General features: G+C 34.3%; 1 protein-coding gene across 1 annotated transcript in view; it reads right to left on the bottom strand.

The window, feature by feature from the left end:
* LOC150083272 (sodium channel protein para-like) overlaps positions 1-12,854 on the bottom strand; it is a 1,345,866-nt gene that overhangs the window by 951,229 nt on the left and 381,783 nt on the right. The window contains exon 10 of the mRNA XM_090377950.1: positions 8,311-8,344. Coding sequence (XP_090234076.1) covers positions 8,311-8,344 — 34 coding nt within the window. The remainder of the gene's footprint in view (positions 1-8,310; positions 8,345-12,854) is intronic.

Raw genomic sequence — 12,854 nt, forward strand, 5'->3', positions numbered from 1 at the left:
AAATGGATTTTTTTTTTCAGTTTCTTTTATATTTGACTTTAGCTTATGATGTCTGTGACCACAATGGTCAAGAAATGGCTCAACTACTTCTTCTCTCTTCTCCTCCTCTATGGTTCCAGATAATTAGGGTATTACCTATGTATCTCAACCAGGTTTTGCTATATCATACTTGAAATAACTAGTGAAACATACATAAGCAGAGGGGAGAGAGGATTTCCATTGATCACACTATATTTGGGAATACAGGCATACCTTTACTGCATATATTACTCCAGAACCACGAGCCATCCAACCAACACAGCAGTTGTATTAATCTGTGTATTTTTAATAATTACATTTTGGTGGGACTGGTATTCCTCAACAATCTAAGAGAACACTTCCAAGCTCTTGTATTCCTGCCAAGCTCTTCTTACATTATTTTGAAAATCTATAGCAAAATAATAATTTATTCTTTGGATACAATGATCATTTTTATTAGAGTGTAATTTGAGTTTCTAAACATTTACAACACAGAGTATTAGGCTGAGCTTACTTTGTGAAAAATGAATACTAATATTTTCTCTACTATCTTTTTTGATTTAAAAATTTCATTAAAAAAAAATTCAAATCAAAAGGGACTATGAAGCCCAATAAGTCCTATTATTATTATTATTATTATTATTATTATAATAATCTTAAATTATAGGTGAAAACCTCATACCTTTGAGTAGGACTGTTAATCTCTCAACACTCAATTGTGAATGATTATAATATGAATTTACCCCCCCATATATTGTCATAAATGAATCAAATTAAAATAACTATTAATTAAAATAAGCATGTATTCAACTCTCATATCACGTCAAGGGAATCGGAAAGAATCACGGAAAGACGGCGGCCACCAACCTCCAAAAACCAACCAACACCACAAGCCATCGTGAGAATTGAAAAACAATTGTCGCGAAATTCTAAAAACGACGACACTAATAAATTAATTCACACATATGTTAAACTTTAAAATCATTATTAAAGTTTAATCATTAAAAAATCATTTTTAAAAAATAAAATTTAAATCATTATTAAAGTTTAACATATGTGTGAATTAATTTATTAGTGTCGTCGTTTTTAGAATTTCGCGACAATTGTTTTTCAATTCTCATGATGGCTTGTGGTGTTGGTTGGTTTTTGGAGGTTGGTGGCCGCTGTCTTTCCGATTCCCTTGACGTGATAGGAGAGTTGAATACATGCTTATTTTAATTAATAATTATTTTAACTTGATTCATTTATGACAATACACGGGAAGGGGGGTAAATTCATATTATAATCATTCGCGATTGAGTGTTGAGAGATTAACAGTCCTACTCAAAGGTATGAAGTTTTCACCTATAATTTAAGATTATTAAAAAAAATTAAAGAAATCCAGTAAAACTCACACAGGAAAGATATATAGTAAAACCACAGCACTTTTGAGAATTTAAAAATAAATAAAAAAACTCGATAATCCATAAATAATTATACAGATCCTAAACTCAGTGTTCTGTTGAATTGTCTATTGTAAATTATATAAAAATGGGAATTTCTCATAGCTTCTCAAAGCAGCATGTTTCCTGATGTCAAGCTTACACAATGATATTATTGGATGGTTTCTTGGTAAACAAATTTGAAATGCAATGAAACTGAAAACTGGCAGTCATTCGAAATGTACTTTGCAGAGTATCCCCATGAGGCCAATGGTCAAATTCTGGAAATGAGAAGCCTGAAAGAGAAATGCAAGTACAATAAAGTTGCAAAAGGTGAAGCCTACAACTGAGACATGCAAGAAGAGAATGTTCAATTGTGAACAAAGGCCCAAGAGGGTATCCTGCATTTAAGACACTACTTAAAAGGTTTCAAATTTATTTATTTTTATTTTTTCTGAAATGCAAAAATTGTGGGTCCATTATATTTTTCTGACAGCCAACTATCATTATAGTTAAATACAGACTTTATTAGTCACATGCTTGCCATAAAGAGACAACCTCTGATTTCTCAGTTATTATATGCAGGGTGATTATTAAAAAAACTGTCAAGGTTTGAGGCCCTTACAGGTCTCAAAGTATAGCAAAAACCCAGTAATCAGGCATCCTATGGAGAATGGGGGAATGAGTTAGTAGCACACCTGAGCCATTTTGCCCAGGTGTGCCACCAGGTGCATGATATTATTAGGATATATAAACTGTCATAAAATGTTAGACATATTCCACACCATAACATGATGGCTGTTAAGAAACATATTCCATAACAAGATGGCCGTCAAATAACTTTATTACTAGTACATTCCTTACAAGATTCCTTTGATATGACCACAACTAATATCTGTATATTAGTTGTGGTCGTATCATTAGCTGATTGACCATACGTAACACATTACATATGGTCAATCAGCTAATGAAAGTATTTTTCTTGCAAAGTTTGTGACATCATTAATTAAATTTACTTTCAGTTTTGCTACTATTGTTGAAACCCCAGTATAAACTCTAGATGTCAGGTATCTCCTATTCCACATGGTCTTGGTGCATCTGCACCACATGATGATACACTATTGTCCTAAGTCCAGCAATGTGAGAACCATGGGAATGGAAAGTGACAACAGATTAATTGACAGGAAAAGTTTGTAGCACAATATTCTCAGATGTTTGTGGTCTTTGCACCATTAGTTCAAAAACAGTACAGACTAAATGACAAAATGAGCTATTTGCTGATTTCAAAATATTGTGACTTTCCTGTCATAAAAGGAAGTTTGAGTGGAATGGGGACACTCTTCTTTTATGTGTTCACATTAGCTGAGTAAGTATGCTTTACCTGTCTATAGGATGTTACCGGGTTGTTCCTCCTCCTCCACTTTGATAAGAAATTATAGAACAAAGTCAAGAAGTAACAGTTATCTTGAAGTTATCATTTAGTAATAGTTATTTTGAAGAACTTGAACCTGTGAGATCTTTTACAAAAACATGCGACAAGTGTGTTACAAAAATCTTCCATATCGTGGATACAGGCACCTCAAACTGACAAAAACAGAACATGCATTAGAAATATGTGCATGTGCCTTTGGATTTCTGCTTTTATTGCAAAGACTTCAGCAACGGTTTCTGTACTGTACAAGGTCGTCCTTCAATGTGGTCTATCACATATAGCTGCAAATTTATTTATCACATATAGCTGCAAATTTATTTGTCATATATAGTTGCAAATTTATTTATCATATTTGCTTGACGCTTTACTGGAACATGTGAGGGAGATTATGCACATGAATATTCCCACACCACTGCATCCCTGCATATGCTTTGCTAACTCATAACACTGCACTCCTCAGTGTTATCATGGACAAATGATTGCTTCACTCTCTGTAAACATTAAAAAGCAGTCAACACTTAATGGCACAAACAGAACTATACAATTATGAAAATCTAATATTGGATAGCTTGAGTAAATGCCTAATATACAAATATTCCATATGAATATGGAAGGGCATTGCATATATTCATATGTTGCTTTGACTACGAGAAATAGAAACATTAAAATATGATCTGGGCAAAGGATTCCTTTAAGTCTTGTGCATCAAGAAGGCCACTGCTGAGAAAGAATATATGGCAATCCTTTTTAACCATTAAGAAGTATTTTATATTCTTTAGAATGTTAATTTAATAGTTAGTTATCCATAAATCTACTGAAGAAGGGACTGAAGTAAGACCTGTAATGTATAGCTGTGTATATAATTGTTATTTCTTTCAAATCTCTAAATAAATTTCCAATATCCCAGAAGGTGCTATATATTTGTAATTCTCATAATGTTCCATCATTTCAACTCTCTCAAATAAGCACTTTGAGATATAGAAGACCACAAACTACAGTAGTTATTTTATAATTGCCCTGTATATGTACACCATGATTCAAAAAGAATTAAACAGTTTCAAAAAATTACAGAAATGAAAATTTGAATTTATTATTAACAGAACATACACAGATGGATAAATAATCTCTGCAAGTTTCCTATAAACCCCATTGGCCCTCACTATTAGCCTAATGAATTGCACAATGTAGAAAATGATTCAGCAGTTCAATTTCTTCAAAAACTGGCTGGTATATCCATAGTAATTGATGCCCCTGCCTTGATGAGCCTATGTTTCAGTTGGAATGCCTTTCAGTAATGGTGGCACAAATACAGAGTCCTTTATATTGTTTCATAAGAAGGTGGTGGTTGTGGTAGTTGCATGGTGTTGAAGGGGGGGGGGGGGACAAGGAGCATCACACATCATCTTCTTCAGCACCTCATCCTATATTTTTTCTGAGATAGTGCATTATTGAGATATTCTTGCACGTCCACATGAAAGTGAGGAGGTACACCATCTTGCTGAGCAATGAATGAAATGAAAGCAGTACAATCTTCATGAAGTTGAGGCATGAGCTAATTATGCAACATATCCACTAAAATGTTTCCATTGACAGCCTCTTCCATATAAAAGGGCTAAAATTTTTCTGATTTGAAATGGCACATTTATTTTTGGGAAATCTTGTTAATGTTCAATGACCTGGTGAGGATCATCAGTGCCCCACATCTGAATGAGGTTGTCTTTCCTGCTCATGGCTTGTTTTTCAGTGGCTTTGTCACTGAAAAACAAGCCATGTCACCATACCATCCTTTCCCATTTTCTGTTGAAAATCATAGTAAAAGTTGACATCACAGTGATCACAATAACTGCAACTTGTAAGCTTTCAAAAGTAAATACTTTGAGAGAATATTCCAGACTGTTATTTGAGGAATATTTAACTAATGGCTGCATTTGTAAATGGACTTCTGTAGACTTTGCTGAAAGACATTATGCATTTTGCTATTTCATGAGTGGTATAACATGAGCTGGACTCCTTCCCTCACAGATACAACCTTTGTTTCTTGCTTGTACTAATTGTAAATAAAATCACATTCAGTTCAACTTAATGTTATAGGACTTGTATATTGTAGTAATTCTTTATGTATGTATGCTGTAATTCTTTTTTTTTTGTAGCATATATGAAAGCCACATTGCACACTAGTCATCAAATTTTTCTTTTAATCCAGATGGCTAGATGCTTTATCCCATAGAGAAGCCATTTTTAATATTTTCTCTATGGCATGACAGAAATTACAAGCTTGGGGAAGATTTAAAAAAAAAATAATAATAATCAGGTTTTATCTATTATTTGGTATTTGAAAATTCACTGTCGTATGCATGATTAGCATTTCATTAACACTTAGTGTTTTCTTCTCTTCGGATCACACCGACACCCAAAAACTTAATAACAAAAACAAAAGCACAAATAGATTTTTAAAGATAAATAAAAACAAACCAGATATTCTTCATTAATAAAACAGATACTCTCTCTCTAATCTAGTTAACAAAGTTATGCAAAATCCACAATAAAATTCAAATTGAGTAACGAGATAAAATAACATAAAATCAGAAGCCCTATATTTCATGTTTGTTGTTCACAATATCAAAAACAAAAAAAAATCTGAATTTATCGTGAAACCTTGAAAGTCTTTTCTTTCTTTTGGATCATCTTAAATAAATATACACTGATGCTCAAAAGCTGAATAACAAAAACAAGAGCACAAATATATGTTAAGCAAAAAATTCTTCATTTATAAAACTAAGCACTCTCCCAGTAAATAAAGTTATGCACAACTCAAAACAAAATACAAATTAGGTAATCAGATAAAATCCGATAAAAGCACACAAAATCAGAACCTCTATATTTCATGTTCATTGCTCACACCATTGAGGGAAAAAAAAAAGAGAGAGAGAGAGAGAGAGAGAGAGAGAGAGAGAGAGAGAGAGAGAGAGAGAGAGAGAGAGAGAGAGAGAGAGAAAAACAATGAGCATATCTATCATTTGATAATTGAAAATTTACTGTCATTATTCCCGGTTGGTATTTTGCTCAAAAGTGTTTTCTTCTTTTTGAATCATCTTATATAAATATACACTGACACTCAAAAGCTGAATAATAAAATGAAAGCACAAATGCATTTTTAAATATAAATAAAAATAGAATCAAATATTCTTCATTTATGAAACAAAGCACACTCTCTAGTCCAGTTAATAAAGTTATGCATAATTAACAAAATGAAAACTGGGCAACTAGATTTCAAAATCTCTGTATTTTGCATTTGAAACTTACACTATCAATTTAAAGATAACCATCGATGGAAATGTCATAATGACTGAATGTGACTCAGAGTATTGTAAGCAGACCGCAGAACTTGTACCAAAACAGGAAACTGTCTCTTGAACACCTATCTGAGGCCATTTTGTGTCACTCCCAGAAAAGATAATTATCTTGTCCTATAACATATAGTAGAAGCATCATAGTATGGTAATTTGCTTCATAGCTTGTTTAATCCACAGGAAGGGCCACATATTTGGAAATACCAACATAGGCTTTGTGAGAAAGTCTTTATATGTATGATGACTAGCTGTCCATGCCCACCTCTATACAACCCTAAGCACAGAAGAGCCCATTTGAACTGGTGTACTGACAGCATGCTGACTGGAACTCTGGAGCAATGGACCATGGTGTCTTCATTGGTAAGTCAAGGTCAAGTTACAGTCTTTAATCAGAATCTAAATGCACTTTCATCTGGAGATGGGGAACCACATTCCACCTTGGTAACATTTAAAAAAAAAAAAAAAGGCAATTTTTGAGTAGGGGAATGGCTGTGAAGTACATAACTACATGTGCTTCTTCAAAGAACTCGCAACTGTAAGGTATTGAAATGAGATTCTTGAGATTTATTAATAGCTAATAACAGTGTCTCACAGAGCTTTCCAAGTGTATCTGTATCTTCTTTTTTTTTGTTAGTTGTTGGTGCATTGGCTTCTGTGGGTATATTGCACCTCCCAAGGTTTTTGCTTCTACTCTGATCCAAGCCCAAAGCAGGATTCCAACCCACGACCTTTGGATTGCCAGGCAGGCACTTTACCCACCTGGCTAGCCCAGTCGGCATCTGTATCTTCAGAGGTGGGAGAATAACCCATATGGAATGGCCAGCCACGTCCCAAGATCTCAGTCCAAGAGACATATCTTGGTGTGTGGTATTCTCCTGAGATGCTCTAGTCAGGAGGGTTTCCAGTGAAAACCCCTCCCACTCCAGAAACCTCCAGCATAGACACCTAATTAACAGTCTTGTTTTCAATATGAACTAATATCATGCCTGTACTGCCACACATGAATGTCACATGTTTATAAGGCTAGGTTTGCACAAACCATCAATACACCATTTTATAAGCTCATGAACTCATTTGCATAACTCTGGAATTTAAGATTATTTTTTCGGTATTTGTGCATTATTAGGATTAAATGAATGTCTCACTAATATTTTGCCATAACTTAATAAGACTATAAATAACGGGTGTGCATGTGTGTATTGTGCCTGCCTCTCCCTAATCTGAATTATCTCTAGGAATACTAGCATAAAGAGTACAAATCATCTTTCTAATTCTTTTTTCTATGATAATAGCCAATATCCATCTAAGTTATCATTTTCAGAAAAAGGAATTGAACTTTTAAATGTCTCTTAGAGAAATAATTCATGACTGCCAGTTTTTACATGCTACATATATATATGTACTTAGACATTCAGTAAAAAATTTAAAATATTAAGGCCCATCGGTATTTGTAACAGCTGGCTCTAAGTAGGTCACATTACAAAATGACAATAGGGACAATAATAAGCTGACATACAAGGGCAATAACATGCTAATGTTTGGTATTTTTATCAATACCCAATATTAGCATGTTATTACCCTTGGTGCTCCTATGTTTATGACATAGGAGCTCCATCTTGCCTACAGCAAAATTAAGCTTCAAAAATCCTATCTCTATAAAAAATAAGCTGCTGAAATATTTAATTCATAATAAATGGAAATGTTAAGTTTTTTTTATTACTAATTAAATATCTATTTCAGTAATAATAATGCCTTTCCATTATGTAACTATAATTTAAAATAAATACTTAAGGCTTTAAGTGCTAAATTCTGCTATTTATAAGTAATTAAAGGAAACCAAACTGTAATAGTTCTCCAAAAAAAAAAAAAAAATAGTTTTACCCATCTACTGTTGCCTACTTAAGTACTATATACCCTCCTACCTTCCTTACTTTGCCATTGACGTGAGTCCTCTGTTCCATACACGTAGTTTCGCCATCAGCACTTTTGATACTTGCTCTTTCCTTGTCCTTTTCCTCGTATATCTTGTCTTGACCCACAAACACATCATAGGATCTACATGATATTTCAGATGGACTTTTCACAACACCATCAGGTGGTCTTCCCCCTTGAGCTTCTTCCTGCTTTAAAAATATTCTCTTCTTTCAGTTATAAAGGAAAAACAAATTTTAAAATTGAAACAAAATCATCAAATACCAATTAAAGCTAAAAAAAAAAGGACTTGCTTGACAAAAGCATTTAACAATAAAACTGTTGTCAAGCCAGTCTTTTTAAAATATAAAATTTTTGAATGAAATATTAAAATATTTTTTGTATCTTATCAAAAATATGATAGGTGCACTATAGCCATAGCAGCTAATACGCCAATAAACAACCATAATATACCAAAAATATGATATTCATGATGCACTCATATTACAGCAATATAATGAAATTTTCTTTCTCTATTAAACTTTTAATCTTCCTTTTTGTGAATACAGGCAGTTCCCACTTTAGAGTTTTCGATTTAGAGTTTTTTTTTTTTCAAGCATCAAGTAGCAACAAAATAGAATATATGAACATTAATTGCAAAAAATGAATGTTAAACATTCATAAATACCGCATTTCAAACTATGCACATAGCTATACAATACAGTGTACCACACTTCACAATATTAATCCATTCCAGAGACACCAGTGTATTGTGAAAATATCATAATGTGAACCCAATAACACATTGTTTTTTGGTAATTCATTCCACGACCTTGGAAGTTGAAATTTTTGCCATATAACTCTCTAAAAGGTCATTTTTATACCGTAAATTGTATTAGTTACCAATTCAAATTATTAAAATGCACTACGCTTTTATCGTTATCATACGTTCTGTTAATTAAAAGAACCAATTTTGAACACCTTTGTGATATTTTTCTAAAACACATTTCTGGAGGTCATGACCATAAAACAAAAACAATTTGCACTTTCCGGTTTATTGGGCTTTTCTGTTACTGCAGCAATTATAAGCAGATAGTAAACTCCATTTGCGAAAATATCGGATATATAGGAATTTTGCTAGCAGGAAAAAGGAGGTGATTATCCCTCTGTATAAGGCAATGGTCAGGCCACGCCTTGAGTAGTGCGTACAGGTCTGGAGGCCTCATTTTAGGAAGAATGTAGATTTACTTGAGTGTGTACAGAGAAGGGCAACAGATTGATGAGGGGAATGAAGGGATCCTCTTACCAAAAGAGGCTTAAGTTCTGCAAATTGCAGTGGCTGGAGACTAGGCACCTGCGCGGTGATCTGATTGAGGTGTATAAGGCCTTGAATGGGTTGAGCACGCTGGATTCTGATGGGATCTTTCCACTTGTTTAGATTACGAACCTAAGGGGGCATAAATTCAAATTAAGAAAAGACAGATGTAGAATAGATGTGCGGAAATTTGCCTTTAGCCAGCGGGTGGTTAATTGCTGGAACAAACTTCCATCTGTTGTTGTGGAAGTTGATAGGTTGAATAAATTTAAGGAGGAGGAACTGGACAGGCATTTGGAGGGAATGGTGTAATTTTTTTTTTTTTTTGGCTGATGCTGCATAAGCTCATACACTTGCTTTCTTGCATCACATGCCACTACTACTACCACTGACAGTTGGACTTCTGTGGTTTTTTACATTATTTTAGTGAAATGGGTTCCCCCTTTACTGAAATCTTCAATCTTATAAAAAACAAATAAATTTTCAGAATCTTCCCTTCATTCCTTTTTTTTTAAGCTTTGTAAACTTGTTACTCCATGCAAATTGTGTTAGTTGCAATTTGTGCATTCCGTTAAAAAATCTTATGCATGCTATTGAAATTTATAAAGAAAGGAGAATCTTGGAAACAAAAAGCTCTTGAAGCATTTCTGAAGAAGACAACTCCTTGTGCAACAAACCAATGAGTTTCGAGCCAATAATGTGGTTCAACGAGTGTGCATTTCGTCGATGATGATGATGATGAATAAACATTCTTTAACATTTTTAAGTCATAAATAATTTCTTTATTATTATAATTTGCTTCATTTTACAGGTTATGTTTTCATTTCTTTGGATAAATCAATCATTGTATAAACAAACTAATTAGCTAACTAATTTCATTGTTGAGAATGTAACCCCTATTTTTAACATTAGGTCTATGGGAAATGAATTCCCGCTTTGCGTTTTTGCTTTACGAGCGTGTGCTAGGAATGAATTAACTCGTAAAGTCGGGAACTACCTGTATATATGATAGTATACCCTCTGCAAACCTTTACCTGATTTTTTTTTATTTTATTATCCCTCCAGATTTATTAATTAAATCTGGATTAATTAATTTTGATTTAGTTAATCAAGCAATAAGAGAAAATAACATTGATCTGATTATCAGCAGTGATCATAGTGTGCTGATTTACCCCCAAGGCTCATATCAGGTGAATATAGGCTTAGCACACCCAGGCTCCTGAGCTGGATATCATCATTCTTCTCTTTCTTGGTGATTCCCTTCTACTTGTGACTCTCTCTCTCTCTCTCTCTCTCTCTCTCTCTCAGGGTAATTCAGAATAATTTTTTTTTTTTTTTTTTTTGCCTGGTGCAGCATAAGCCTCAGGCTTCCTTGCACCATATGGATAATAATAATAATAATAATGTGGGATATATTTAAAAATATAACTACTGTCGAGGGCAAAGGGAAGGGCTGCTGCTTTCGTAAAAGTGACTTTTTTTTCCCCCTAACAAAAATCTTAAGCACTACAGGTATTAGATCCTACAGTACTTAGTAACATGCATGGGTGGAAGGTTGAGAAGATGAAAGAAGATACTTGTTGATATTAGTCTTGAATTTCTGTAGACTGTAATTTTCAGGAAATACATATGAAGGGAGATTGTTCCAGAAAATGAAAGTTGAAGGAATAAATGAGGAAGAAGAAAAGTTGGTTCTGTGAATTTGAAGCTGGACAGTAAAAGGATGCTGACTGGTTGCAGTATGCATTTGGACTGGTTTGGAAGAGAGAGAGAGAGAGAGAGAGAGAGCGCACGGATTATAGAAGTGATAAAACAAGATCACCTTAAACTATAGTGGTATGCACTTGACTATTCTTGTCTGGGATTCGAATTGAGGGGTGCATCACTTAACAGGTCAAGAGATACTTAAGCTGATGAACTCCCAGTTACATTTATTTCTACAGCAAGCACTTGTTTCTTCAGTGACTGAAAATTCTTCTCGTAATACACCAAGTTCTAATTTTAGATCATAAACTCCATGGAATAATAGATTAACAGTAGCCGCTGGCAGAGGTGAAAGGGATTCTTGCACTGCTTCTATTGAAATGCAATTGAGCAGCAGCTTGGAAAGCAAGGCAATGGGGATTTCCAGGACTGCTGGGAGTCATAGTGGAAGAAGTAAATACATGGGCTGTGTTAGGGTAACTAAGAGTTGAAACAGGTGCATGTATACTTGCATGTAGACCAATGTTAGGAGCATAGCTAATAAATTCGATGAGTTTGAAGTGCTAGTCAAGACATCATAGGCAGATACTGTTGGGATATCAGAGACATGGTGTCACACAGACATAAGCAGTGCAGAATTGGAATTTGAGGAGTACAATGTGTACAGAAAGGATAGACAGGACAGGAAGGGAGGAGGGGTTATGCTGTTAGTTAAGAAACACAAATATCTACTTCTCCAAAAACCATACTGGCTTGGACTCAATGTTTTTTTAGTCTTCAAAAACCATGTTAGTCGGGCGTTACCTATTTTTTCCATTGTTTTTCTCAAGCAACTTGTTAGGGAGATAGGCTGATAGTTTGTTGGATCTGTGTGGTCTTTTCCTGGTTTTGGGAAGGCTAGCACACAAGAATGGCACCAGCTGGTGGGGTAATATTCCTCTAAGAAAATTCTCTTATAGAGTCGTAAGAGAGCAATTAATGATCTTTCACTTAAATGGGAAATCATTGCATAATAAATTCCATCAGGACCTGGAGCACTGTTTTTCACATTTGTGAGTGCATTAAGCAATTCAGTCATGGCCAGTGGCAGATTGTATGAATGTTGGAGAGGTATTAAAATTCAGTTTATACTTTTCTGTACTGCATTTTAGTGACTGAAAGGCTGGTTCATAGGCGGAAACAGCTGAGAGTGTTTCAAAAGACAAGCCGAATGCATTAGCAATTTCCTTTCCTTTCAGAAATAGAATCGAAGTAGCAAGTGAGTATTTGCCATTGATACGTTTGATTTTTTTCCAGACTGTAGCAGTATCTGTGAAGCTGTTTATGGTGGCAGCATAGCATGCCCATGCTTCTTTTTTACTCATTCATCTTACATGACTTGCTGTCTTAAACTGTAGGAGGTTGGCTGTGGTTGGATGTTTTCTAAACTGATTTCAGTATTTATTCCTTTCTCTTTTAGCAATGCTACATGCTTCATTCCACCACATTTTTGGATGGAGTCGGATTTTAAATGATGATTTCGGGATAGTAGATTCAGCTGCTGCTGTCATTATTTGTTGTGAAAAATAGCTTACTGCAGAATCAATCTTGTCAGTTGCAATGATAGTGGAATATAAATGAGCTATTTCTTGATATTTAGTCCAGTTGGCCTTGTCAAATTTCCAAATTGTTCTAATGCTACTCTGCAGAGAACTTGTACAGAA

The sequence above is a fragment of the Mastigoproctus giganteus genome, chromosome 7 (assembly GCF_048544385.1).
Source record: "Mastigoproctus giganteus isolate SK-2022 chromosome 7, ASM4854438v1, whole genome shotgun sequence".
NCBI lineage: Eukaryota > Metazoa > Arthropoda > Arachnida > Uropygi > Thelyphonidae > Mastigoproctus > Mastigoproctus giganteus.